Source organism: Mustela nivalis (genome assembly GCF_964662115.1).
Source record: "Mustela nivalis genome assembly, chromosome: 7".
In the NCBI taxonomy this organism is placed as follows: Eukaryota; Metazoa; Chordata; class Mammalia; order Carnivora; family Mustelidae; genus Mustela; species Mustela nivalis.
The window spans coordinates 67,349,193-67,376,888 of NC_139026.1; the positions used below are offsets into that span (position 1 = coordinate 67,349,193).

A 27,696-nucleotide genomic window follows, 5' to 3' on the forward strand; every position below is an offset into this window, starting at 1 on the left:
TTCCTTTTCCTTTTTGCAAAGTAAAGTTGAATTGCATACATTACACTGAGAAGTTGGGCCAATGCTAAAGCCTCACAAAGATTCTGAGAAATATGAGCTTAAGGTTTATTATTATGTCTATACAATTATTTCTCATTAAAATAGCCAGTGGCTTACATGTTTCATAAGGAATCATTAAGATCAGGTCCTTCTTGTTAAATCCATGCGATTAAATTAAAAAAAAAAAAAGTGTGAAGCAGAAAACACAGTTTTTCAAGAGTACTGACTGGCTCCCCCCACTCCCCTTTCTGGAGTATAAAACAATTCTACAATCATATTCTCTTTCTCAGTAGCCATTGTCTAAACAAAACAGAGAAGCAGTCACCTTCTCCAGATCTTGCTGAGAAGCCTGCAGAAGTGTTTGGCCAGATGCAATCCAGTGCTTGCCTGAATTCACGTAGGACCCCAAGCCCTGCTCCACAAGCCAATCGCAAACCTGCTCCTTGGTCCATTTGGCAAATGGCATATCCAAGTCGCTATAAGAAAACGAACAACTGTGTGAAGAACAATTCCAAGCCAGCCCTGTGGCTTCTCAAGGTTGACCAACTTATACTGAATGAATGTAGAAATTCCCTAGTAATGCCCTATTTGACCATGAAAAGCTTACTTTTCAGTCCATGTTTAGGGGAGGTGGTACTGGCATTGAAAGTTACCTCAAAAGGACCACAGCTTTCATTTTCAAATGAAACCACAAAAGATTCAATATGTTTGAGCAAGAAACATATTTGTGGAAGAAAAACAAGTTGAACCAACAAGTCAAGTCACTGTACTAGTTTCAGTCAACGTGGTTTGAAGACTGAATTTCTAAACAGAAAACACTAGGTTAGATGGAAAGAAATCAAGTCTAACTTGAACTGTAGCAGAATTATGGTTTCTCTCCAAATGGTTATCAGTGAGAAGAGCGCAACATGCCATCACTGAGTACAGGGAAACATAATCACAGTAATTTCTGGGTCAAATTTTCTACTTTGACATGTAAATCGTGTTCCTCTTTGGGGGAAAAAAAATGTAGATAAACAAAAATTTTCTTTATTTTTTTTTAAAACAGCACAAGGAGATCCTCTACTGTGTATAAAGAGAACACATGGCAAATGAGACCTTCATGTGTTTGGAGAAAGCCAGGGTTTCCTCCTTGATAAAACCTGTGCCCAGTCTTCTGCGAGGGTAGGAGAGACCATGTTCCAAAGACTAAGTGTAATGGTTTGTGCTAGATGTTTGCCAACCCCATCCTTCTCATGCTCAGTAGGTCAGTACAGTAATTTCAAAACAGCCCTCAATTGTGGTAAGGGTGTAGGAAAAGTTCCTAGAGTCTTAACAGATAAAGCATTACATAGTCCTGATAAATTCAGGATTATTTAATCCTGATTAAATTCCGTTAGAATTTGTGTCTTAATGAATTTATGTAGGTGCGTTCACAGAATCCATTAGTCATTAACGTTCACTGAACAGTTACTATTTACCAGATACTCAACGCATATAAACTCCTTTAATCTTCATAATTAGACTAATTCATACCAGGGGACACGGAGGTGTAGAGTATGGATGTAGTTGCTCAAAGGTCACCCAGGTTACAGGAAGCAGCCAAGCCAGCAATCAGATCCAAGCAGTCTGTCTCTAGAACCTACTCTTAACCGCTATGTTAGCCCATCTCTCTAGAGCTATGCTTTAGAGTACTTGGAGTAACTATTTTCTCAGTCAGATTGAAGTCAAAGAATCATTCTTACACAGATGTTGCTGACACTTTAGCTTTGGTTCCTCCCCTGGCTCACGCAGCCCTCATCTTCTGCATGATTTTCACCAACCACTGCCAACCCGCACTGCTCTAAAGATGACGGACCCCTCTGCCAGGCAAAGGGGTAAGCAAGGGATTCTACTGCTCAGCCCAGGGACAATACTAACATTGCAAGTGCTCATAGCCTGGACATGTGGGTAGAGATGTCAAAGTCCATTCGTTCAGTTTTTCTCACCTGTTAGATTGTCCCAAATCTCGAGACCAACCCAGTTGTGGCCCTGCAGTTGCCCTTGTCCCTCCTCTTTTAAATTCAGGCTCAGACAGGTCATCTGGGTTGAATGTAGTTGACTGACTTCTCCTAAGTCTGAATAGAAGAAACAACATCACATTGCCTTGTAGAGACCTGAGGAGACCTTAGGACTTTAAAGTTAATGAGAACATTGCTTATGTATGGTCAGAAAAGATGTCTGGATTTACACTTTAACTGAGACCCAGTGAGTCAGTGCATCCCAGATCACAATCTTCCTTCCATCAAAGGAACAGCAAAGCCTTACAACTGCATACTTGTTTCTAGGCAATCTTCCATTTATTCCTACATTTGAGCAACACAGAACACAAAGCCCCCTCCGGTTGTCTGCTGTGTTACTTACTTTCTAAAGAGTTTCGTGATCCCTCTGGATTTCTTTTTGGAATCCGGCGATGGTGGAGATATCTGCGAATTTTTCGGCTGGGAAGATCTACCAGCCAGATCTAGGTGCTCAGCTGTCTCCTTCTCTGTTTCAGCTATCCCAAGAACAGAATACATACTTGGTGAGTTTTAAAGTACGGAATGAACATGACTAGATGCTACCCTTCTTAACTTTAGCAACTCTTCACAAATTCTTCTTCTGTTGGTCTGTAAAGAGCACCCTACAAATATTACAGATGGAACACAAATTTATGTTCTGCTTTACCGTCTGCTGTGTATCAGTGAATGATGTGTATAATATCACATATGATATTGTGCCTAAATTTATTAACTCACAAATTGCCACCTCTTTGAAGTTCAAAGGTGGGATAGGATTGCCACATTCTTTAAGTGATCTGAGATCACTTAAATTAATCTCGATTTTTCTGCAGCACTTGGTACTGCTGACATTCTTCCCACATTCTTCAAAAACATCATCTCCTTCATCTTGTTAGGACAATCTCCCAGATCTGTCATCTGATCGTTTCTTCTCTGCTATAGGACCTGTTTTCTCCTCTTCTTCCACTCCGAGATTCTGTTCTAGGCTCCTGCCAGCAGGATCTCTGAACAAGTTCACCCACTCCGTGCCTGGCACAAAATGATGGCTTCCCTCATTCATAAGCAGCCAGTATCACAATCTCTGGTCCTAATCTCTCTCCCCAGACTCAGGATCTGAACGTTTATGGATATTCCCAATGTGCTGTGCCAGGAACATCTTAGACTCAACAAATCCATCCAATTCTCAGAAGAATTCTCTTAGATTTTCTTATTTAATATTCCCTTGATACTAATTAATATTCTTCCTGTTACTCCCATTCACACTCTTTGGCATTTTCTTTTCACTCCCTCCTCTCCTTTGGCATTTACATCAGATCCTAGTCACCAAGCCCTGGCAGTCTTTTTTCAAGAGAGTTATTCCTATTTATAACTTGCTATGTCCTACTGAGAAAAGACTGTACTGGATATGCACACATTTTTCTTTTGATATAAAATCAGTGTCTGTTGATTCTGCCTTGAAAGAGTAACATCCAAATTTGCTACGCCCAATTCTCCCAGCATTCTCTATTTCTTAATTCTTTTACCTGCCCCTTAAGACATGATCCCCCACTAACAAACACAAGCAGTACTGTTTCCTCAGTGTGAGACGACACTTTTACGGGAAAGAAAAAGTTGTACAAAAATCACAGAAATGGTGTTTCAGCAAGATACAAAAGTTGCAGAGGTTGACTTTTCTACGAAGCACAGCTGTGATTATAGGTTATAATAAGCAGCACTGGGCTCTTAGCATTAACAATGTATTTCTTCTAAGAAAGATGCAAAAACATTTGAAAATGTTGTCTGGATTTTATTTATCCCATGTGTATTCTAGAAATGTAAGACTGCAAAGGGAGAAAAGTAACCTGTGCTGACCCACATGAGTTGGTGTATGGGTATCTCAGGGAAAATCCAAAGGAACCTTTCCATCCAAACCCCAAAGCCATCATGGGTACGGGTATACCAGAAAATGTTGCCTAACTCACCCTCATTCTAAAAGCATCCTGTTTTCATTTTTTTGTTTTGAGGATGTTTCCTCCCTCCCATGCCCCACACTTTTAAAAAGGAAAACGGAGTTTCCCCTCTCCTAAAATCACTCTAGGGGAGGCTCCTTAAATATCCCAGAAATCTTCCTCCAGTGTCACTAAATGCCACTTCCATCTTCAAAGCAATAAATGTCAGAAGAACATTCCCTTAAGAAAAGTCAGTCTAAAGCAATCATTTGCAATGTCTTCTACAGACTTCTCGATTTGGCTGAAAACATTGCTCTCTGGGGATAATGGAGACATGGAGAAGGAACTGTCAGGACCTGGGAGTTAGTGTGAGACAGGATGCACTGGAAGGGTGAGAAAGCTGGAAGGTACGAGGCAGGAGAGTCCTGCCCTGGACTCTGAGGGTGCCGTGCGCTTCTGGGTCCTCCCAGAGCTCCTGGCAAGGTGTCATTAGCAGGGGTTAAAACAGCACGTAGGCTGGGAAGCAAAGACTCTCCAGAAAGTTCACTTTAGCAGCAGTTGGAAGGAACTCTCTGGAGTCGAGGACAACATTTTCTGATCGCTGCCAGCTTGCTTTCTAGAGATCGCAGATACCAAGAGCAAGGATTAGTCAGCCTGGAGGACAGCACTGGCGAAGGCTGGCATGCAGGGGTACGATACCTAGGGTGGGTGCACTGGCACTTCGTTTACGATCTTCAGATATCCCAACAATGCACACAATCACACGCAGCCCAATGGAGAGAACACAGGAGAATGACAAAATGAAACACAGCTCAAAGTCCTACTCACAAAATACACACGGGGGAGGAAAGGCAAGCACTGCGCTGTGCTTCCAACATCGCAGACTCCATTAGCAGGAACAATATGGGGTTAATTGGTCCACTTTCGAAACAGATGAGAAGCTGTTTACAATGAACTCAGAGAGTGTCAAGGGTTTTGGTCTTTCCTCTACACTTATACTCCAACAAGGAGAGCAGGGTGATGGCCTGCACAGAGCTATCTTTACCACCGAATTAAACCCAAGGGGTCAGTTTCTTGCATTCACCTTCATTTCTGAGAACGAGAAACGCACAGATCAATGAACCAGGGAAGGGAGGGGATTGACCCTGTCCTCGTCCTGAGTGAATTAAAGCAAAAGCACGCTGGCCATACGTACCCAACTTTGGTGCACTTGCTGTCCTCTTGTTACTTTTTATTTTAAAAAAGCCACGCCCAAAGAATGATCTGGCTTTCCGAGTGCCAAAGGGGTTGTCGTCCACGGAAGCATCACGCCCCGGAGCTTTCGGAGGGAGGCCCCTGAATGGGCTGCTTTCTACAGGAGCTTTATCCTAAAAGACAAGTAATAATAAATGGAACACAGCGTGGCTGTGCACAATTAGGAGTACACGCTGGGCACAACACCTGATCTGTTACACATGTGATTTTATTTAAAAGAATCACAGAACTGATAAGTTGATTATGAACACCAAGCACCATATTACAATTTAGAAAGTCAGTTCTGAAAGCTACTTAGGAAGCAAGAGCAGCAACAAAAACATGTTCATCACTGACCTATAACCGGCATGCTGCAGATGTGAAGTATTTAGGACATAGAAATTCTCAAGCTTTATTTTATTTGCCTCATTCCCCCAATGACATGGAAATAAGGTACTGCATAACCAGAATACCAGCAGGCTTCCTATTTTTCGAATGGTTATGACATGACTAGGCTACAATGCAGTTCACAGTCTTTGTACCGTAACTGCATCAGAAGCCCAGCGTAATATAATCACTGTGCAAAGTAGGCGTTATCTCCAAGCTTCTACACCAGCAGCAGAAAGAGATTCTACTCCAGTTATTTAAATATTCTACTCAAGGAATTACTAGTCAAATGAGGACACAACCAGTGACTGTTAAACATTTTGTTTTTGAGAGGGTGTTCTGAGACATATTCATTACCTTGCCTGCAAGTTACCCGACACAGATCACCAATTTTCAAACACTATGACATGCTTGATACACTTAACACCAAAACTAAACTTGTTATAATTAAATTTTTCTTCATCGATTCAGAAGATTCTTTGGCTGTCTCTAATAGGTCAAGGTCTTTATCGCGAAACTTAACTGTAATTAAGTTATACTTCTAAGTACTGTTGATTTTTTAGCTTTCTTGTTATTTGAATTAGCAGTTCCAGTAACATGATCTATTATATTGTTTTAGTAGGATCCAAAGATGCTTTGATTTGCATGCCCTCATTCCTCTAACATCTCCTGCCCTCTGTTTTTGTTTTTGCAGAGGTAGAGAAAGGGGAGAGGGGACACAAGCTTTGAAGGTGGTTATTTTATCCTCTGAATTTATTGCTCATCGTAACTACAAGTTTATAGATGCCACAGTTTAGTGCAACTATTACCTATGTCTCACCACAGATGTCAAAATCATTTAATCATTTATTGAATTGGCAAGACAAAAAAGGACAAAGGATGCCTGTAATTACAGCTGTGTGCACAGTCCATGCCTTATCAGGGACACCTACATTACAACTCAAGGCATTCAGAGCCAGCAGTCAAGGGAGTGCATCTGGAAGTGGCCTACCAGAAGGTAGCCTTTACAGAGTTAATGGTTGAAAATTGGAGGAAGAACGAGAGCCCTTGTTGATGAGGTCTTTAAAAAAAAAAAAAGACAAAAAAACAGAACACCAAAATGTTTGCTGTATACACAGTGGCTATATTAAATAAACAGCTGTTCTCGGGCGGGTGACCTAAGGATGTTTTGTGAGGTCTTAGGAAGCCCAAATATGATAATTAAGACTATCACTAGCCTGATTGAGAGTTGGGGGTTTTGTCTGGTTTTTGTACCTCCCCAACAGTTTATTGAGGTGAAACATAAAAAGTAACTGAACAATTAGGGGACATTAAGTACACTCACGGTGTTATATAACTGCCACCTCCACCTAGCTCCCAAACATTTCCATCATTTTGAATAAAACCCCTCACCCTGGAAGCAGTTTCTCTCCGTTCCTCCCTCTCCATCTCTGGCAACCGCCAAACTGTGTTCTGTCTCTATGGATTTATCTACTCTACATACTTCACATAAATGGAATCGTGGACTATCTGATCTTTCGTGTCTGGCTTCTTTCATATAACATGTTTTGGAGGTTCTGAGTTTGGGTTTTTTGGAGACAGTTAAGCAATCCCATGTATCAGACATCACAAACATTTTTCCATTGTAATCTGGACATAGGAATGGCTTCATATATTCACAAACTGTTACACACAATTCTAGAAATTAAAATAAACTTTTATCTACTTCTAAGCTATACAATCTCAGTTCCATTTATTTCCAATAATGGCTAATTAGTCTTCAGTTGTGATTATATACACTAGTTTCAACTGTTCATATTCACCCTTCTTAATATTTACCATTAACTGTGGTATCTAATAAATCTGCATTAGAGAAACCTCAAACTCTTCTTGACAGTTTTCTTTGGAAAATGGGAAAATGTGAGGATCCCTAAATATTTGCGTCTCAGGGTAACAGACAGAGAAACAACACAGAACCAACCCCATCTGATGACTCTTTCTTCAGATTGACCAGGCTGCTGGACTTTTGCAGACTTGAAGTTCTAAAAATAACAATAATAGTAATTAGGATTAATAATAAGTGGCTCTGGTGCCACTGTTTCTTAGGAGAATATCTTGGAAAGAAACTAAAACTGTGTGTGGGTTGAATCCTGGTCATAAAAGAAAATCCGGATTCAGGCAGTCACTTATGTGCTTTACTAAATTATAACATTGAGTTCTTTTAAAAGCAGAGGTGGTTAACTGTCCTGCCAATAACTCTAAATGTCCCACACATGTTAGAATAGCTGGAAAAACACTTAGGACTCTCCTTGTGATGTCAACATTTGAAAATAAACCAGCATTTTTCCATGGACCAGTGGTGTATCCTTTTATGTATACATTTAGACCAGGAACTTTTTTATTTTTTATTTTTATTTAAATTTTAGTTAATATACCAGGGAACTTCTAAAATACTCACATACTATTTATATATAATCCTTGTAATTAAAATAAAGCACAGAAGTGTTACTTTTCAATTCACAAAGGAATCCACTTTCTGAATCTGGCCAAGTAGTTCATTTTACAGTTCTGATCGAGGCATACAAGAAAAATCCCTCTGGCTGCCCATAATAATTTGTTTGCTATCCTTGCAAAGGTGAAGTGACACTGTAAACATCCAGAGATTTTTTTCCCTTTCACATAACTAGCATTCAAGTGTACAGGGCTGTCTTTTCAAAAATGGAAGTCAGGAATAGGTGACCAGTTTAGAGAGAGAAAAAAGCTCTAAGAAGCAGAGTAACACACATACACAAACTTTTAAAAGGCAATTCTCATGTACTCATGTGTACATAAGTTACTAGACTTGTCCAGTATCAAATAAAGTAAAAGATATTGGTGAGAAAAGAGAAGATCTCATCTTTGAATACTGCTCTGGTTAAGAGATTTTCCTAATTCAGACTTGAACTTGGATAAACATAGATAATGGACCGGTTTACTACATGGAGAATGCAAAAAACTACTGCAGCCTTTCCAGCCATTACATCATTCTCTGTGACTCTTTTCTGCTAGGGTCAAAATGCAAGCCAGTGCAAACCTGAAATTCAAAGCACTGCACTTCACATGAAAACTGATGAAGGAAGGCTAAAGCCGTGCAAACACTTGGCACGAGATAATGGATAACAGTCCATGAGTAAGAATCTCTTTGTTAACTCACAACCTCCCCTTTCCCTGACATCCAACCACCACACCTGCATTAATGTATTCAGGCCTCAGTCATCCGCTTCTCACAGTGGTCACTGTGAGTTTGTCAGAAGCTTCCTCTCTCCCAGGTATCAATGACATTTTCCACATTCAAGAACATGACTTACAAAAGACTATCGCACGGCTGGGTTTCAACAGAAGCACCAAGGATTATTTTTCCATCACTAAAAGAAGAAAGAAAAGAAAAGGAAAAAAAAAAATGGAATGTGTGTGCTTCACAAGTAAAAGACCATATATATTCTAATTAAGCAGAACTGTCAAAAAAACAAAAAATTGTGCTGGGGAAGCGATTTCTCTTTTAAAACAGTCGTGTGTGTTTTGTTTTGTTTTGTTTTTAAACACAGGCTCCATGCCCAGTATGGGGCTTGAACCCACAACCCTGAGATTAAGACCTGAGCTGAGATTGAGTCAGCTGCTGAATTTACTGAGGATTCCCAGCTGCCCCTCTCTTTTAAAATTTTCTACTATATTTTCTTTTGTTAAAAAAATATTTTACTTATTTATCTGACAGAGAAATCACAAGTAGGCAGAGAGAGAAGAGGAAGCAGGCTCCCTGCCGAGCAGAGAGCCCTATGTGGGGCTCGATCCCAGGACCCTGGGATCATGACCTGAGCCAAAGGCAGAGGCTTAACCCACTGAGCCATCCAGGTGCCCCTAAAATATTCTATTATATTTTCTTTTATTTGGTCTCATTATAAGGTTAAGTAATTGAGAACATGCTCCCTCAAAATTCTACTTGTTAATGGAGAAACTACTGTATCCCTGTCCCAAATCCTTCTTCCGAACAGCCTGGGCCACATGACCATTGCTATGGGGCTTGGGACCCACTGGCGGCTCCCCATGACTTAGGACATAAAACTTGAGTCCCCTAAAATCTCTCTCTAACCTGAACACCACACCTCCCTGGACTCCTGCCCTAGGACTTCTTGCTTCACACCCTTTATTTCAATAATCCAGAACTGACTGTAGTGATTGATTTACACTGGTCCCCTGGCACATGCCTTACAGTTTCTTGCCTCTCACAGTAACACCTGTGTCTGTAAATAAATTGCAATGCACTCTTGTGTTTGCTTGATCTACTCTGCTGAACATTTATATTGCAATGTTGGGTCATAAATGACATACCTTTCTTCGAATGAAGTCTCTGGTTGAGGAGGCAATTTTGCGCTTTCAGACGTTTCCAGGCCCTTAGATGTTGGCAGTAATGAAGGGATTGAAACTTGCAAGATGCTGGTGTGGAACTGTAATGTAATTAGAGAAAGTAAAAAATCCAATAAATAAGACAGAAGTCACAGAGATAAAATAAAAATAACGGAGACAATTACATGGTCCATCAAAAAAATTTCATACACCTATGTTTAAAAACACTATTCTTCTATTTATAAAATGGTCTCTGGATATAAACATCAATGACTGTTAAAGTCAGAGAAAACATTCTGGAGGAAGGTCATTTTTTTTTTAAAGGTTTTATTTATTTATTTGACAGAGAGAGAGTGATCACAAGTAGGCAGAGAGGCAGGCAGAGAGAGGGGGGAAGCAGGTCCCTGCTTAGCAGAGATCCCGATGTAGGGCTCGATCCCAGGACCCTGAGATCATGACCTGAGTTGAAGGCAGAGGCTTAACCCACTGAGCCACCCAGGTGCCCCAAGGAAGGTCATTTTTGAACTTGGTTCTGAATAAAACATAATACCATCAAGTAAGTCAATAGTTGATCCTGACAACTTTAAGCCCTAGTAAAAACTTTGGTTCTAACCTTATGCAAGTCACTTAACTGGGCACCAGTTTTCTCCTCTGTAACATGAGAATGGCAATGCCTACCTGACAGGGTTGTCATGATTTGAGATGAGATTTGGGTAAAGTGCCTTGTAAACACACCTGTTTTCACTTTATTTTCTATCACTAGTCTAATATAGAATGTTGTTCAAACCAGATTTTTTTTTTTTTAAGATTTTATTTATTTGACAGAGAGAGACATGGTGAGAGGGAACACAAGGAGGAGGAGTGGGAGAGGGAGAAGCAGGCTTCCCACTTCCCTGAGCAGGGAGCCTGATGAGGGGCTCCATCCCAGAACCCTGGGATCACGACCTGAGCAGAAGGCAGACACTTAACGACTGAGCCACCTAGGCACCCCCCAAACCAGTTCTTTGTGGATACCACTTAAAACACTTGGCTTAATAATACTACAGCAGCAACAACAAAAATGCCTAAAAACACCTTCCTAAACAAATGCTTTGTGTACGCTAAGGATGGAATCTATGGAACAAATTTTATACTCTGGGGTTAAATAATTTTCGATGACTGTAGAGCATTATGGTGTAAGAGCCCATCATAAACTACAATACATGAATCACTTAAAAAATATTGTGATAAAAAAAATAAAATTTTCCTCAGTGAATTTAGTCTGCCAGTCAACCAACCAATCAGTGACCGTCCCTCCTTCTGAAGTCAGCCAGGAAGGTAGGGATTTACAACCTGGAACACACTTCTAGATGCCAATCAATCAATGACAGTCTCACCTCTGTAACCACACATCCACAGCGGATGTCAACTCTCTCTAGCCTCTGAGAGTCCCTCAATCCCTGAGCTCCAAGCAACCCCACATGCCCCACATATGATCAAAGAGACTGTCCCTGACCAACAAAGTTCACCGAGGTAACTAAATAAGCAATACATTTAGCTCTGTGGTTTTTTGTTCCAGTTACTGAGCGGTGGTCTCATTCCTTGACACTAAGAGGTTATAACATGTGAAGTCTGTTGAAATAATCTGATTGGGCCCAAGACGGAGTGGTTCGTGTTAAGCTCCATGTCAGTAAACCCAAGCTTAGCTAAGTTTCCGTGCTCGGCACTCCCAGAAAAGGCAGACCTAGGTCAACCAATCGGCACTTGCCTGCCCTTAGTAAGTTACCTGACCCACCCCGCCCCGAGACTTCTCTTTGCTGCACATTAAGGAAAGTAACCCTACTTAACCAACCAGCAAATGACCAGCCTGATCCTCTGCTCCTGCTTCCTTCGGCCTAAAAAAGCCCTTCATTTTGTACAGATCCGTAGAGTTCCTTTCCATCTGCTAAAACGGACATTGCCTGATTCATAAATTGCTGAATAAAGCCAGTAAGATGTTGCAAATTTACTCATTTGAAGTTTGTTCTTTAACAACAAGTCTGATCTTGTTGCTTCGCGATTTTTTATTTATTTATTTTTTTTTTAGAATCTTTATGATTAGTTCTGGGCAATTTACAGAGCCATCATCCCTGTGTTAAAAATTTTCTCAGCTGAATTTTTTTTTAAAGATTTTATTTATTTGACACAGAGAGATCACAAGTAGGCAGAGAGAGAGAGGAGGAAGCAGGCTCCCTGCTGAGCAGAGAGCCCAATGTGGGACTTGATTGATCCCAGGACCCTGAGATCATAAACTGAGCCGAAGGCAGAGGCTTAACCTACTGAGCCACCCAGGCGCCCCTGAATTTTGTTCTTTAAGAAGTCCTATTGCTGTAAAATAGGAGATTACTTCACTCTCTTTTTTCTTTTTTTTTTTTAAATTTGAATCTTTATGATTAGTTCTGGGCGAATTATTGAGCCATCATCCCTTGTGTTGTCAAGTTCACAGTAGCTCCCCGGGTTCCTAACATGGGGAAGGAAATGGCCCACTAACAAACTGATCCATTTCCTTGATTTCGTTTTGAACTTAGGACTTTAACTCCCAACTCCAATCTCCCTTCTAGCTCTTCTTTAACAATATGGCTGAACACACTCAATCCTCATCAAATCATTCTGGTTCCAAACAAAAAGTCTCATTAAAGTACAATTCACATAGGAAAGACTTTTTTTAAAGAGACTATCTGGGCAAATCTTACATGTAACATCTGCCATTCTGTAAATAGGCAGCAAGCATACTCATTGACTGTCAAATGTTATTTTTCCCTTCAGTAGAAATATAATTAGCAATTAGGGGATTTTCCCCCTCTAACATATTTTTTATTTCCCCCTCTAAAATATTTTTTATTCCTTAACTAATCCTTTGCCTCTTTTTTCCAATTTTATTGGGATATCACTGACATGCAGTACCGTATAAATTAAAAAGAAAAAAGAAAAGGAAAGGAAAAAAAAACACATTTTTTTCCTTGCAATGAGAACTTTTCGGATCTACAGTCTTAGCAACCTTCCAGCATACCAGACAGCAGTGTTAACTATAGTCATCACGTTGTACCTTATACCCCCAGCACACTTGTCTTATAACTGGAAGTCCGTACCTTTTGATCACCACCTTCCAATTTCCCCTACCCAGTAATCCTTATGACTGACATCTTTTAGCCCTCTCCTATAGTGAAGAGAGAAATGTTTCCTCCTTGAATTCATTTTCATGCAATTCAAATTTCATTTTCTCATTAGGTAATCAGCAGGAATAGATAGGAAAAGAAAAGATGCCACTTGGTTTTTTTCTCACTGAATACAGTAATATGTTAAAGGAAAGACGACCAAAGGGGGAATTGGAAAACATAAGGTAGTCAAGACTATTTAGTTAAAAAACAAAAACAACAATAACAAAAACAATTTTTCCCATTCCCAGTTTCTCTAGACAGTACACTGCACTAAAATTAAAAGTTCTAGGGCAAAGAGGGAGGTGCTGTCAGGAAGCCACGGGTGTGCCTAGGTTAAGACCTCAGGAAGACTTAAGGTACAGCTGTCTCATTGAAACCTTCAAAAAGTTCGACAACTCTAAAAACAGAGGGAGATTCCATAGCAGCCATACAGAAAATTTAAGATAGAGAAAGTCTTATGGTGAAGATAATTGTGGATATCCTTTACCTGACGGAGTGGATTATAAATTGATTCATAAGAAATGCCAAATGAATAAAATATTATACCAAATAGAACCAAGAGGGACAGAGATAGTAGAAGGCAGAAGGCCCTAGACCCGTATAGATACTTTTGCAGAAAACAACTCATCTGCAATTACAGGTTCTTTCTCCTGGAAATGGAAAGATGACTCCCAAGGAACAACCAAGAGCCCAAAGGTCTGGGCCCTGTCAAGGAACTGGCCACATGAGCCTGGCTGGATTTGGGAACTGCTACTGACTAATGATACGTGGGTGTCTTCCATGTCTATGTTCCCTCTTCTTGAATGGGAATGCCCAGTAGTTACTATGCCCATTCCACCACTGCATGTCAGGTGTGTAGGGGACAAATGACTTGACCTTGAATTTCCTGGTTCTTTACATGGAATGGAGTGCTACTCGAGAAGCCAAACCTGAGCAGCTGCACCTACATCTTGACCGGGTCTGGATGACAAGGTCTTGGGATGCGGAAGCCTGACTGGAGTAAGACCAAGAGGTCTTTGATGAGGGGATGAGGACATTTTGCATGGGGGAGGGATATAAATGATTGTAGCCAGAGAGTGGAGGGCAGTTGTACTAGTCGAATATGGTCGTAGGGGTATATGCCATCCCATGTGTTCTTCTCAAATGTGATATTACTTGTCCATCAAGAGGTAGGGTCTTTGTTTCCTCTCTGTGAATGTGTGTGGGCCTGTGACTACAGGAGAAGAGATGCCACAGGGTTTCCGAGTCATAGCATAAAAGATGATATAAATATGCCCAGTCCTCTTATTGGGATGCTCATCCTTAGGATCTAAACGCTCTGCTAGAAGAAAGCCAGGGAGTCACAGGTATTTCCAGCTAGGGCCTCAGCTGAGGTCCTGTCCAACAGTAGTACCAACCAACCATGTGATATACAAATGGGTAGCCTTCGGATGACTCAAGCCTCCAGCCTTCACACCATTCCAACTATTGCCCAGTGGAGCGAAGAAGAAATGCTCCTGCTGAGCCTTACCCACATCACACATTTGTTAGCAAAACAAGTGCTGTCATTCAAGCCACAAATTTTTGGGGTGGTTTGCAATAGGTAATGGAAACAGATTTTGGCACCAGTCTGATGTGTGAAAGAAAAGTTAATGATGAGTTCAAGACTAAATATTCCTGTCCAGCTGCTTTTTTCCAAGTCTAAAGAAGTCAGGGAAGATTTTAGACCAGAATTTTTCAGAGACAACATTGGAAGTGACTAAAACCAACTTCTTTATTTAATCTCACGTTATCCCTCTTCATTTATTCCCTATTTGTTCTTTACTAATAAAGATTATTATTGTGTAGATTGTAATCCATTTAGGATGACATCTTTCTCCCATGTTCTTCCTGAATTATTTAAGCAATTTTGACATTGCCCAAGGTATTTATTTATTAAAGAGGGGGGGAAAAACCAATCTTTCAAATAAAGTCCTAGCAGACTGAGTTTTGACATGAAAATTGCTAAGACTCAGTCAGTAGCCACACTGAGAAAAGATCCCAGGTCTTTCCTGCTGTCAACAGCATTTTAACCTTCAATGACACAGTCTCTTCACTACAAAGATAATGTTGAGAGTCTGTAAATACCTCTTCTGGAACACTTGTGTTAAATGGGTCACGACTGGGAGATCCCGTGACTGGTGTAGATGATACACTTTTCTCCAGGTCACTAAAACCCTGCGCATCCAGCAAAGTGGAGACGGAACCAGAAGTGAGCAGACCGTCCAAGTCGCCATCTTGGTCTAGGAAAAGGAGAAAAATGGCAGCTTTTCATTTACATTTCATTTTTGGAGGAAGAATACCAACTGAATATAAACATTTTTCCCATCCTCAAAAATCAAAAGTGAGTTTCCTTTGAAATCCTTAGAAAAATAACAAGAGGACCTCTAGGAGAAATGTTAAACTATGAGCACCTGGAGCCTGAGGGTGGTATTAATAGCTATTACCACAGACTCACAGCCTTGAAATCAGAAGTTCATTTAGTCCAACAACCTTCCCTAATTTTGTTTCAGAATTTGGGGCTTTACAAATTTCAGTTCAGAAACAACCAAGCTGGGGAGGAGTCAAGATGGCGGAGAAGTAGCAAGCTGAGACTGCTTCAGCTAGCCGGAGATCAGCTAGATAGCTTATCTAAAGATTGCAAACACCTGAAAATCCATGGGCAGATCGAAGAGAAGAAGAACAGCAATTCTGGAAACAGAAAAACAACCACTTTCTGAAAGGTAGGACCAGCGGAGAAGTGAATCCAAAGCGACGGGAAGATAGACCCCGGGGGAGGGGCCGGCTCCCGGCAAGCGCGCACAAAATCAGGACTTTTAAAAGTCTGTTCCGCTGAGGGACATCGCTCCAGAGGCTAAACCGGGGCGAAGCCCACGCGGGGTCAGCGTGGCCTCAGGTCCCGCAGGGTCACAGAAGGATCGGGGGTGTCTGAGTGTCGCAGAGCTTGCGGGTATTGGAACGGGAGAGCCAGCTACAGAGACAGAGCCGACAGTAGGCTCACAGCTCAGTGTTACCTTGAACCGGTCGCAGGCTCGGTGAGCTCGGAGCGCAGCTGGAGGTCAGGCAGACGGGAGTAACTGGGCGCTGTTCTCTGAGGGCGCACTGAGGAGTGGGGCCCTGGGCTCTCGGCTCCTCCGGGCCTGAGACCAGGAGGCCGCCATTTGTATTCCCGTCCTCCGGAACTCAACGGAAAGCGCTCAGGGAACAAAAGCTCCTGAAAGCAAACCCGAGCGGATTACTCACCCCGGCCCCGAGTAAGGGCGCTGTAATTCCGCCTGGGGCAAAGACACTTGAGAATCACTACAACAGGCCCCTCCCCCAGAAGATCAACAAGAAATCCAGCCGAGACCAAGTTCACCTACCAAGGAGTGCGGTTTCAATACCAAGGAGAGCAGCCGAATTCCAGAGGAGGAGAAAGCCAAGCACGGAACTCATGGTTTTTTCCTGTGATTTTTTTTAGTCTTGCAGTTAATTTAATTTTTTCTTTTTCATTTTTTTTTTTCCTTCTCGCCTTCGGGTAAATTTTTTTTTTTAAACTGTTACCTTTTTCTTTTTTAACGATTTTTTACTAGTTTATCTAATATATATATTTTTACTTTTTTACATATTTCTTAGGTGTTTTCTTTTTTAAAAAATTCTTTTCTTTTTTAATTTCTTTTATCTTTTTTTTTCTTTCTTCCTTTTTGAACCTCTTTTTATCCCCTTTCTCCCCACTCACGATTTTGAATCTCTTCTCATTTGGTTAAAGCATATTTTCCTGGGGTTGTTGCCACCCTTTTAGTATTTTACTTGCCCCTTCATTTACTCTTATCTGGACAAAATGACAAGACGTAAAAATACAACACAAAAAAAAGAACAAGAGGCAGTACCGAAGGCTAGGGACCTAATCAATACAGACATCGGTAATATGTCAGATCTAGAGTTCAGAATGACAATTCTCAAGGTTCTAGCCTGGCTCGAAAAAGGCATGGAAGATATTAGAGAAACCCTCTCGAGAGATAGAAAAGCCCTTCTGGAGAAATAAAAGAACTAAAATCTAACCAAGTTGAAATAAAAAAAGCTATTAATGAGGTGCAATCAAAAATGGAGGCTCTAACTGCTAGGATAAATGAGGCAGAAGAAAGAATTAGTGATATAGAAGACCAAATGACAGAGAATAAAGAAGCTGAGCAAAAAAGGGACAAATAGCTACTGGACCACGAGGGGAGAATCCGAGAGATAAGTGACACCGTAAGACGAAACAACATTAGAATAATTGGGATTCCAGAAGAAGAAGAAAGAGAGAGGGGAGCAGAAGGTATACTGGAGAGAATTATTGGGGAGAATTTCCCCAATATGGCAAAGGGAATGAGCATCAAAATTCAGGAGGTTCAGAGAACGCCCCTCAAAATCAATAAGAATAGGCCCACACCCCGTCACCTAATAGTAAAATTTACAAGTCTCAGTGACAAAGAGAAAATCCTGAAAGCAGCCCGGGAAAAGAAGACTGTAACATACAATGGTAAAAATATTAGATTGGCAGCTGACTTATCCACAGAGACCTGGCAGGCCAGAAAGAGCTGGCATGATATTTTCAGAGCACTAAACGAGAAAAACATGCAGCCAAGAATACTATATCCAGCTAGGCTATCATTGAAAATAGAAGGAGAGATTAAAAGCTTCCAGGACAAACAAAAACTGAAAGAATTTGCAAATACCAAACCAGCTCTACAGGAAATATTGAAAGGGGTCCTCTAAGCAAAGAGAGAGCCTACAAGTGGTAGATCAGAAAGGAACAGAGACCATATACAATAACAGTCACCTTACAGGCAATACAATGGCACTAAATTCCTATCTCTCAATAGTAACCCTGAATGTGAATGGGCTAAATGCCCCTGTCAAAAGACACAGGGTATCAGAATGGATAAAAAAACAAAACCCATCTATATGTTGCCTCCAAGAAACTCATTTTAAGCCCGAAGACACCTCCAGATTTAAAGTGAGGGGGTGGAAAAGAATTTACCATGCTAATGGACATCAGAAGAAAGCAGGAGTGGCAATCCTTAGATCAATTAGATTTTAAGCCAAAGACTATAATAAGAGATGAGGAAGGACACTATATCATACTCAAAGGGTCTGTCCAACAAGAAGATTTAACAATTTTAAATATCTATGCCCCCAATGTGGGAGCAGCCAACTATATAAACCAATTAATAACAAAATCAAAGAAACACATCCACAATAATACAATAATAGTAGGGGACTTTAACACTCCCCTCACTGAAATGGACAGATCATCCAAGCAAAAGATCAGCAAGGAAATAAAGGCCTTAAACGACACACTGGACCAGATGGACATCACAGATATATTCAGAACTTTTCATCCCAAAGCAACAGAATACGCATTCTTCTCTAGTGCACATGGAACATTCTCCAGAATAGATCACATCCTCGGTCCTAAATCAGGACTCAACCGGTATCAAAAGATTGGGATCATTGCCTGCATATTTTCAGACCACAATGCTCTAAAGCTAGAACTCAACCACAAAAGGAAGTTTGGAAAGAACCCCAATACATGGAGACTAAACAGTATCCTTCTAAAGAATGAATGGGTCAACCGGGAAATTAAAGAAGAATTGAAAAAAATCATGGAAACAAATGATAATGAAAATACAACGGTTCAAAATCTGTGGGACACAACAAAGGCAGTCCTGAGAGGAAAATATATAGCGGTACAAGCCTTTCTCAAGAAACAAGAAAGGTCTCAGGTACACAACCTAACCCTACACCTAAAGGAGCTGGAGAAAGAACAAGAAAGAAACCCTAAGCCCAGCAGGAGAAGAGAAATCATAAAGATCAGAGCAGAAATCAATGAAATAGAAACCAAAAAAACAATAGAACAAATCAACGAAACTAGGAGCTGGTTCTTTGAAAGAATTAATAAATTTGATGAACCCCTGGCCCGACTTACCAAAAAGAAAAGAGAAAGGACCCAAATAAATAAAATCATGAATGAAAGAGGAGAGATCACAACTAACACCAAAGAAATACAAACTATTATAAGAACATACTATGAGCAACTCTACGGCAATAAATTTGACAATCGGGAAGAAATGGATGCATTCCTAGGAACATATAAACTACCACAACTGAACCAGGAAGAAATAGAAAGCCTGAACAGACCCATAACCAGTAAGGAGATTGAAACAGTCATTAAAAGTCTCCAAACAAACAAAAGCCCAGGGCCAGATGGCTTCCCGGGGGAATTCTACCAAACATTTAAAGAAGAACTAATTCCTATTCTCCTGAAACTGTTCCAAGAAATAGAAATGGAAGGAAAACTTCCAAACTCATTTTATGAGGCCAGCATCACCTTGATCCCAAAACCAGACAAGGATCCCACCAAAAAAGAGAGCTATAGACCGATATCCTTGATGAACACAGATGCGAAAATACTCAACAAAATACTAGCCAATAGGATTCAACAGTACATTAAAAAGATTATTCACCACGACCAAGCGGGATTTATCCCAGGGCTGCAAGGTTGGTTCAACATCCGCAAATCAGTCAATGTGATACAACACATCAATAAAAGAAAGAACAAGAACCATATGATACTCTCAATAGATGCTGAAAAAGCATTTGACAAAGTACAGCATCCCTTCCTGATCAAAACTCTTCAAAGTGTAGGGATACAGGGCACATACCTCAATATCATCAAAGCCATCTATGAAAAACCCACCGCAAATATCATTCTCAATGGAGAAAAACTGAAAGCTTTTCCGCTAAGGTCAGGAACACGGCAGGGATGTCCATTATCACCACTGCTATTCAACATAGTACTAGAGGTCCTAGCCTCAGCAATCAGACAACAAAAGGACATTAAAGGCATCCAAATCGGCAAAGAAGAAGTCAAATTATCACTCTTCGCAGATGATATGATACTATATGTGGAAAACCCAAAAGACTCCACTCCAAAACTGCTAGAACTTATACAGGAATTCAGTAAAGTGTCAGGATATAAAATCAATGCACAGAAATCAGTTGCATTTCTCTACACCAACAGCAAGAGAGAAGAAAGAGATATTAAGGAGTCAATCCCATTTACAATTGCATCGAAAACCAGAAGATACCTAGGAATAAACCTAACCAAAGAGACACAGAATCTATACTCAGAAAACTATAAAGTACTCATGAAAGAAATTGAGGAAGACACAAAGAAATGGAAAAATGTTCCATGCTCCTGGATTGGAAGAATAAATATTGTGAAAATGTCTATGCTACCTAAAGCAATCTACACATTTAATGCAATTCCTATCAAAGTACCATCCATCTTTTTCAAAGAAATGGAACAAATAATGCTAAAATTTATATGGAACCAGAAAAGACCTCGAATAGCCAAAGGGATATTGAAAAAGAAAGCCAACGTTGGTGGCATCACAATTCCAGAATTCAAGCTCTATTACAAAGCTGTCATCATCAAGACAGCATGGTACTGGCACAAAAACAGACACATAGATCAATGGAACAGAATAGAGAGCCCAGAAATAGACCCTCAACTCTACAGTCCACTAATCTTCGACAAAGCAGGAAAGAATGTCCAATGGAAAAAAGACAGCCTCTTCAATAAATGGTGCTGGGAAAATTGGACAGCCACATGCAGAAAAATGAAATTGGACCATTTCCTTACACCACACACAAAAATAGACTCAAAATGATGAAGGACCTCAATGTGCGAAAGGAATCCATCAAAATCCTTGAGGAGAACACAGGCAGCAACCTCTTCGACCTCTGCCGCAGCAACATCTTCCTAGGAACAACGCCAAAGGCAAGGGAAGCAAGGGAAAAAATGAACTATTGGGATTTCATCAAGATCAAAAGCTTTGGCACAGCAAAGGAAACAGTTAACAAAATCAAAAGACAACTGACAGAATGGGAGAAGATATTTGCAAACGACATATCAGATAAAGGACTAGTGTCCAGAATCTATAAAGAACTTAGCAAACTCAACACCCAAAGAACAAATAATCCAATCAAGAAATGGGCAGAGGACATGAACAGACATTTCTGCAAAGAAGACATCCAGATGGCCAAAAGACACATGAAAAAGTGCTCCATATCACTCGGCATCAGGGAAATACAAATCAAAACCACAATGAGATATCACCTCACACCTGTCAGAATGGCTAAAATCAACAAGTCAGGAAATGACAGATGCTGGCGAGGATGCAGAGAAAGGGGAACCCTCTTACACTGTTGGTGGGAATGCAAGCTGGTGCAGCCACTCTGGAAAACAGCATGGAGGTTCCTCAAAATGTTGAAAATAGAACTGCCCTATGACCCAGCAATTGCACTATTGGGTATTTACCCTAAAGATACAAATGTAGTGATCCAAAGGGGCACGTGCACCTGAATGTTTATAGCAGCAATGTCCACAATAGCCAAACTATGGAAAGAACCTAGATGTCCATCAACAGATGAACGGATCAAGAAGATGTGGTATATATACACAATGGAATACTATGCAGCCATCAAAAGAAATGAAATCTTGCCATTTGCAACAACATGGATGGAACTAGAGCGTATCATGCTTAGCGAAATAAGTCAAGCAGAGAAAGACAACTATCATATGATCTCCCTGATATGAGGAAGTGGTGATGCAACATGGAGGCTTAAGTGGGTAGGAGAAGAATAAATGAAACAAGATGGGATTGGGAGGGAGACAAACCATAAGAGACTCTTAATCTCACAAAACAAACTGAGGGTTGCTGGGGGGAGGGGGTTTGGGAGAAGGGGGTGGGATTATGGACACTGGGGAGGGTATGTGCTTTGGTGAGTGTTGTGAAGTGTGTAAACCTGGTGATTCACAGACCTGTACCCCTTGGGATAAAAATATATGTTTATAAAAAATAAAAAATTAAAAAAAAAAAAAGAAACAACCAAGCTGGAGAATATCAGTGGTACAACAAACTAATTCTGAACAGCAACACAGTCACCATGAGAAACTCAATATTCATCATTCATCATTTCTGTGTTCTTATTTTTTTATTAATTTTTAATAAACTAATAATGTATTTTTATCTCCAGAGGTACAGGTCTGTGAATTGCCAGGTTTACACATTTCACAGCACTCACATCATCATTTCTGTGTTCTTAAAGCAAAACAAAACAAAACAAAACAAAAACCACATACATATAAAGAAGAAAAAACAACAATAGGCAATCTTCTGATTCCTTAAGATGATCCTTCTGTGCCATTTATTTTAACGAAGAAAGAACAGCCTTATGGACAAATGCAACCACATACCCAGGAAAGCGGCCAACTTTGAGAACTACTTCTACATCTTCAGCAATGAAAAGGATTAGCTGCTGAACAACTATGTCAGATATTCTTTTTTAAAACCAAAAATTGATGCTTAAAACACTATTCTCTGAATAGTACAAAATCCTAAACTCATTTAAAGCTGTTAACTAGACTTACCTTCTTATATTTTTATTAGGCATTTATTCTAATTTCATTAAAATGTAGGTATTATTCGCATTCTCTAAGGACTAAGTAAATACAAATACTAGTTAGAAATCACTGTTTATAAACTATTCATTAGAACAGGACATAATTTTCAATGGTGGTTAAAAACTCCCTCTTTTTAATATACAAATGTCAGTAAGTACATGATAAGATGTCCAATACTTTTCATCACGAGGGACTTGTGACGAGAATACTTAAACACTAAACCAATTAAATCAAAATCATATCAAATGTACAGGATTGTGAAGTTTCAAATACCATACCAAGTGTTGGCAAGTGATACATTGCTGTTGGCAATGTAAAATAATACAACTAACTTTGGAAAAGAAAACGAAAAATAACCTCCTTTTTCTACACATTTTATATGCATTAAAAAAGATGAAAAAAAGTACAGGAGGGGTGCCTGGGTATCTCAGTTGGTTAAGTGTCTCTCTCTCTCTCTTTTTTTTTTTAAGCTTTATTTACTTATTTGAGAGAGAGAGAGCATTGCATGCACGCACAGGCCAGGGGAGGGACAGAAGGAAAGAATCTTCAAGTAGCCTCCACCTGAGTGCAGAGCCAAGGTAAGGCCTGATCTCACGACCCATAAGATCATGAGCTGAGCTGAAAGCAAGAGTCGGACGCTTAACAAACTGAGCCACCCAGGTGCTCCAAACGTCAGACTCCATCTCTGCTCAGGTCTTGATCTCCAGGTCGTGAGTTCAAGCCCTATGTTGGGCTCCATGCTGGTCATGGAGTCTATTTTAAAACAAAACCAGATTAAACAAACAACAACAACAACAAAAAACCCCATGAAACTGACAAAAATGATCATGTCAGTGCAATTATGAAGAATACCTCTTTTCTTGGTTTTCTTATGTTTCATAATTATAGAAATTAATGTTTTCCTTTGATTTTTAAATATAAAAACTACAGTATTGAGATTCTATAAAATCAAATACTGTTTTAAATGTTATGACTACAGGGGTGCCTGGGTGGCTCAGTGGGTTGAGCCTCTGCTTTCGGCTCAGGTCATGATCTCAGGGTCTTCTGCTCAGCAGGGAGCCTGCTTTCCCCTCTCTTTCAGCTGCCTCTTTGCCTATTTGTGATCTTTCTCTTTGTCAAATAAATAAATAAAATCTTTAAAAAAAAATAAATGTTATGACTACGTAAAAATTAATCACTTGTTAATTTGCAATACTGTCTAAAAAGAGACACTCTCTTGAAGGCAGAGAAAATGCTGAGTGATGAGAATCGCTGTAAGAACACTGACAGAGGTTCATTTGCTTGCTCATTTGGATATTTAAAATTTTAACATACACTAAGTCCTGTGGAAAATAAGATGAAGATCCATTTTTTTTTCCCCTCTCAGAAATCCTCGTCTGAAGTAGGATTTTCTTTCTTTTTGAACTCATCGAAATTGAAATTCCAAAATCTGAGTATTTCACAAGTATCTCTGAAAAAATTTATTACTCATGTTTACTTTTAGAGCAAATAACCCCACCTTGCATTGCTAATGAATGAGAAAACTTCCAACGTTCTTAACACTTTTGTTTTAAATGACCCCCAGAGATTTTCCACATTTGAGGATGGCCAACTGAACCATGCACCTATAGAATAATACCACATCAAAAGGCATAACTATTTTATTAAGTTTTTAATTCTAATTAACATACAGTGTAATACTAGTCTCAGGTATACAATATAGTAATTCAAAACTTCCCAACATCACCCTGTGCTCATCCCAACAAGTGCACTCCTTAATCCCCATCAAAGCGTGACTATTTTTACTTAGATGTCTTATGGTTTTGGTTTTATTTTATGTTTTAACTTAACACATTCAAAGCTGAACACAACCCCCCTTAATCATTTCAGTGCGCCCTCACTAGGCTTCGCTACCTTGGTAAATGGAATCATCACACACCCACCCCCCACCCCCGGTCGCTTTAGTCAAAAACATCAGTCTTTCTTGATTCTTTCCTCTTCTTCACTCTCATCTAATTCGTCACACCACTGTGTTAGTTCGAACACCAAAATGTGTTTCTAATCAGTACCATTATTAACATTCCATTTGGAATCCTGCAAGAGCCTCTTGACTGGCTTCTCTTCTTCTGATACTGCTCCCTCCTCCCAATATGGTCCATTTGTTACGAAAATGCCGCAGACTTGTAAAAACCCTTCCGTGGATCCCTCTGGGCTCACAGAGCTGAATGCCTCACATTGCCTGACCTGGCCAACGCTAACTTCTATCCGCTCGGCTCATCTCCTCTCATCCTCCCCCTGATCACTTCCTTCCAGTCAGTCACAACGGTCTTTTTACTACTTAAATACACCGAGCCCATTTTCCCCATAGGCTCTTTTAATAAACAAACAAACAAACAAACAAACAAATAAATGAATGAATGAATAAAATTTACTTATTTATTTTTGAGAGAGAGAAAGTATAAGCAGGAGGGAAGGGTAGAGGGAGAAGCAGACTGTTTGCTGATCTGGGAGGCCAATGCAGGACTCGATCCCAGGACCCTGGGATCATGACCTGAGCTGAAGGCAGATGCTTAACCCACTGAGCCACCCAGATGCCCCTCCCCACAGGCTCTAGAACACACTGTTCTGTCTAGAATGCTATCTGATGAACTCCACACAGAGGTTCTCCTTGACCAACCAGTCCACAGTATTCTCTTTGGCCTACTCACCAAGAAAGTGTGTGATATTGTTTCCTAATGATATTGTTGAATAAATGAATAAACAAACTATTTTGGAATAATGGATATTCCAGGAAAATGAAAACAAATGTTAAAGTTCATAGCCACTTAAAATCAAGTAAAGTAGAAAAACCTATAGAGCTACAGTACCTTTTTTATCTTGGGTCAGTATCACTGTATCTTGCATCTTCTTGTACCTATTCAGGCACTGTCGAAGATCTTCTATTTTCCGATCCTATTAATAAAATAAATTGTCATCTTTAAACTATGACTTTAAACAGTAAAAGTAATTGCAACACAAAGAATAGGGAGACATGAATTATTTACATTATTCAAGGAATATTTCTAAACTTTAGTAAAACTGGTAATATCTACATTTTACCAGTTTTCCTACGTACATCAGAGATAGAGAAAAAGTACCTCTAAATTTAGAGATCCTATCCTTCAGCTGCCATCTTTAAAAACAAAAACAAAACAAAGTAATAAGATACAAAACAAAAACAAAAACAAAACAAGAAAAAAATCAACTTTAATTATTCTCCTCTCCAACTTATGGGCAGGTCTTGAAAGAAAGATCTACTACACCTGTTGTCTTTACCTGCTGTCATCAATCATAATCTGGCCTTTCTCTTCTCAAAACACTCAGCCAAAGTTGTACCAATTAGTCATCAGAGTCATCAGAGACTTCACATTTACTAAAAATAAGAGAACTTTTCATCCTTTTTCTAATTTGACCTCTGATACTTGACTGACCCCACTCTTTCCTCCTTTTTCCTTCACTTTTCTTTCCACTCTTTCTTTTCTTCTATTTTGATTTCTTAATCCCTTGACCAGATAGATATTCTACTTCCACTATCTACCCAGCCCAGTCTATAAAATGTTAGTGCTTTAAGATTTTGTCCTTTACCCCCACTCTGGTGGATCCTAAAAAAATGGGCTCCCTAGCTCTTCTCTCACTGGTTTTGGGCCTGGCCATGTGACTTGCTTTGGTCAAAGAGATATCAACAAATGTGGTTAGGGTTTGCCCTCTCTCTCTGCTCCAGGGAACCTTCACTATGTGAAGAAGCACAGGCTAGTCTAATGGAAGACGAGATATCATTTGGAAAAGAGACATCCCAGATGGGCCCAATCTACGCAAGGATGTTAATCACTAGACATGTGAGTCACACCAGCCTAGACCATCCAGCCCCATCCCACCCACCAGCTAACTGCAGAGATCAACAAAGCCAGCCCAGACCAGGAGAACCCCCTAATCAACCATCAGAAGTATGAGAAATAATAAATGTGATTTGTCATGGAGCAAAAGCTAATTTACATATCAACTATAGCTTAGTCTCCGAAAATCTATAATTCTGTATTTTTCCTAAAATGGACTGGGTTCACTCCCTACCCCATCTATAATTATACATTAACCCCCAAATTTAGATTCATTTTCCAACTTTCTATGAGAAATCTCCTTTTAAAAGTCCCATGAGCACATCGAAGTGAATGTCTCTAAAATTAAGCTCATTATTTGCCCCTGGTACTTGAGCTTAGATTCCCTTAACTCTTTGAGGGCACTATCATTCACCTCATTACTCAAACTAGAAACTTGTTCTCAAATCCCCCCCCCCAAAAAATTACTTCAAAGACTTTTACTTACTCGAGACAAAAAGAGGGTGAGAGTGAGAGAAGAAGAAGCAGGAGGAAGGGGCAGAGGGAGAGGGAGAAGCAGGCTCCCACAGGGAACCTGATGTGGAGCTCAATCCCAGGACCCTGTGGTCGTAACCTGACCGAAGGTAGGTGCTTAACCAACTGAGCCACCCAGGAGCCCTCAAATCCAAAATAAGGTTTTCAAAAACCCTGTCAACCTGTGTAAATGTCAGCGTCATATACCCCTCTACCTTATCTCATTCTGAACTTTCCCAACATGCACTAGGCTGTGCCAAGTCTGGGCTTTTGAGACATGTTTAGTTCATAGATACTCTCCTTAGCAGCTTTCGTTTTCCTGATAAACAACTCTTGCCTTTCCTCAGATTTTGCTCAAATGCAACCTCTTTGAAGCCTTCTGGAACTACTAAAAACTTATGTCAGCGTTGGTGCTCCTAAAGCAGTTTGAATGTCTAGTAAGCCCTCAGTCAACACTGGGAGATTTGTTTGTTATTGATGCTTTTTGAGAGAGAGAAATTAAGACTAAATGAATTTGTGATTACTTTTTTAAAAGTAAAAGCTATGGGGGCACCGAGGGGACTCAGTCAGTTATGCGTCTACCTTTGGCTCAGGTAGTGATCCCAGAGTCCTGGGATCAAGCCCCATATCAAGCTCCCTGTTCGCTGTTTTTCTCTCAAATAAATAAAATCTTAAAAAAAA

The 27,696-nt window shown here is 40.1% G+C and overlaps 1 protein-coding gene across 1 annotated transcript in view; it reads right to left on the reverse strand.

Annotated features, from left to right (window-relative positions):
- Nucleotides 1–27,696, reverse strand: part of LOC309870267 (liprin-beta-1-like) — a gene marked incomplete at both ends in the record, with an annotated part of 44,466 nt that overhangs the window by 4,664 nt on the left and 12,106 nt on the right. Inside the window, 9 exons of the mRNA XM_082742448.1 lie at nt 365–515; nt 2,007–2,135; nt 2,422–2,554; nt 5,181–5,352; nt 7,557–7,626; nt 8,932–8,988; nt 9,950–10,065; nt 15,247–15,401; nt 25,498–25,582. Of these exons, the coding sequence (XP_082598574.1) occupies nt 365–515; nt 2,007–2,135; nt 2,422–2,554; nt 5,181–5,352; nt 7,557–7,626; nt 8,932–8,988; nt 9,950–10,065; nt 15,247–15,401; nt 25,498–25,582 (1,068 nt within the window). The remainder of the gene's footprint in view (nt 1–364; nt 516–2,006; nt 2,136–2,421; nt 2,555–5,180; nt 5,353–7,556; nt 7,627–8,931; nt 8,989–9,949; nt 10,066–15,246; nt 15,402–25,497; nt 25,583–27,696) is intronic.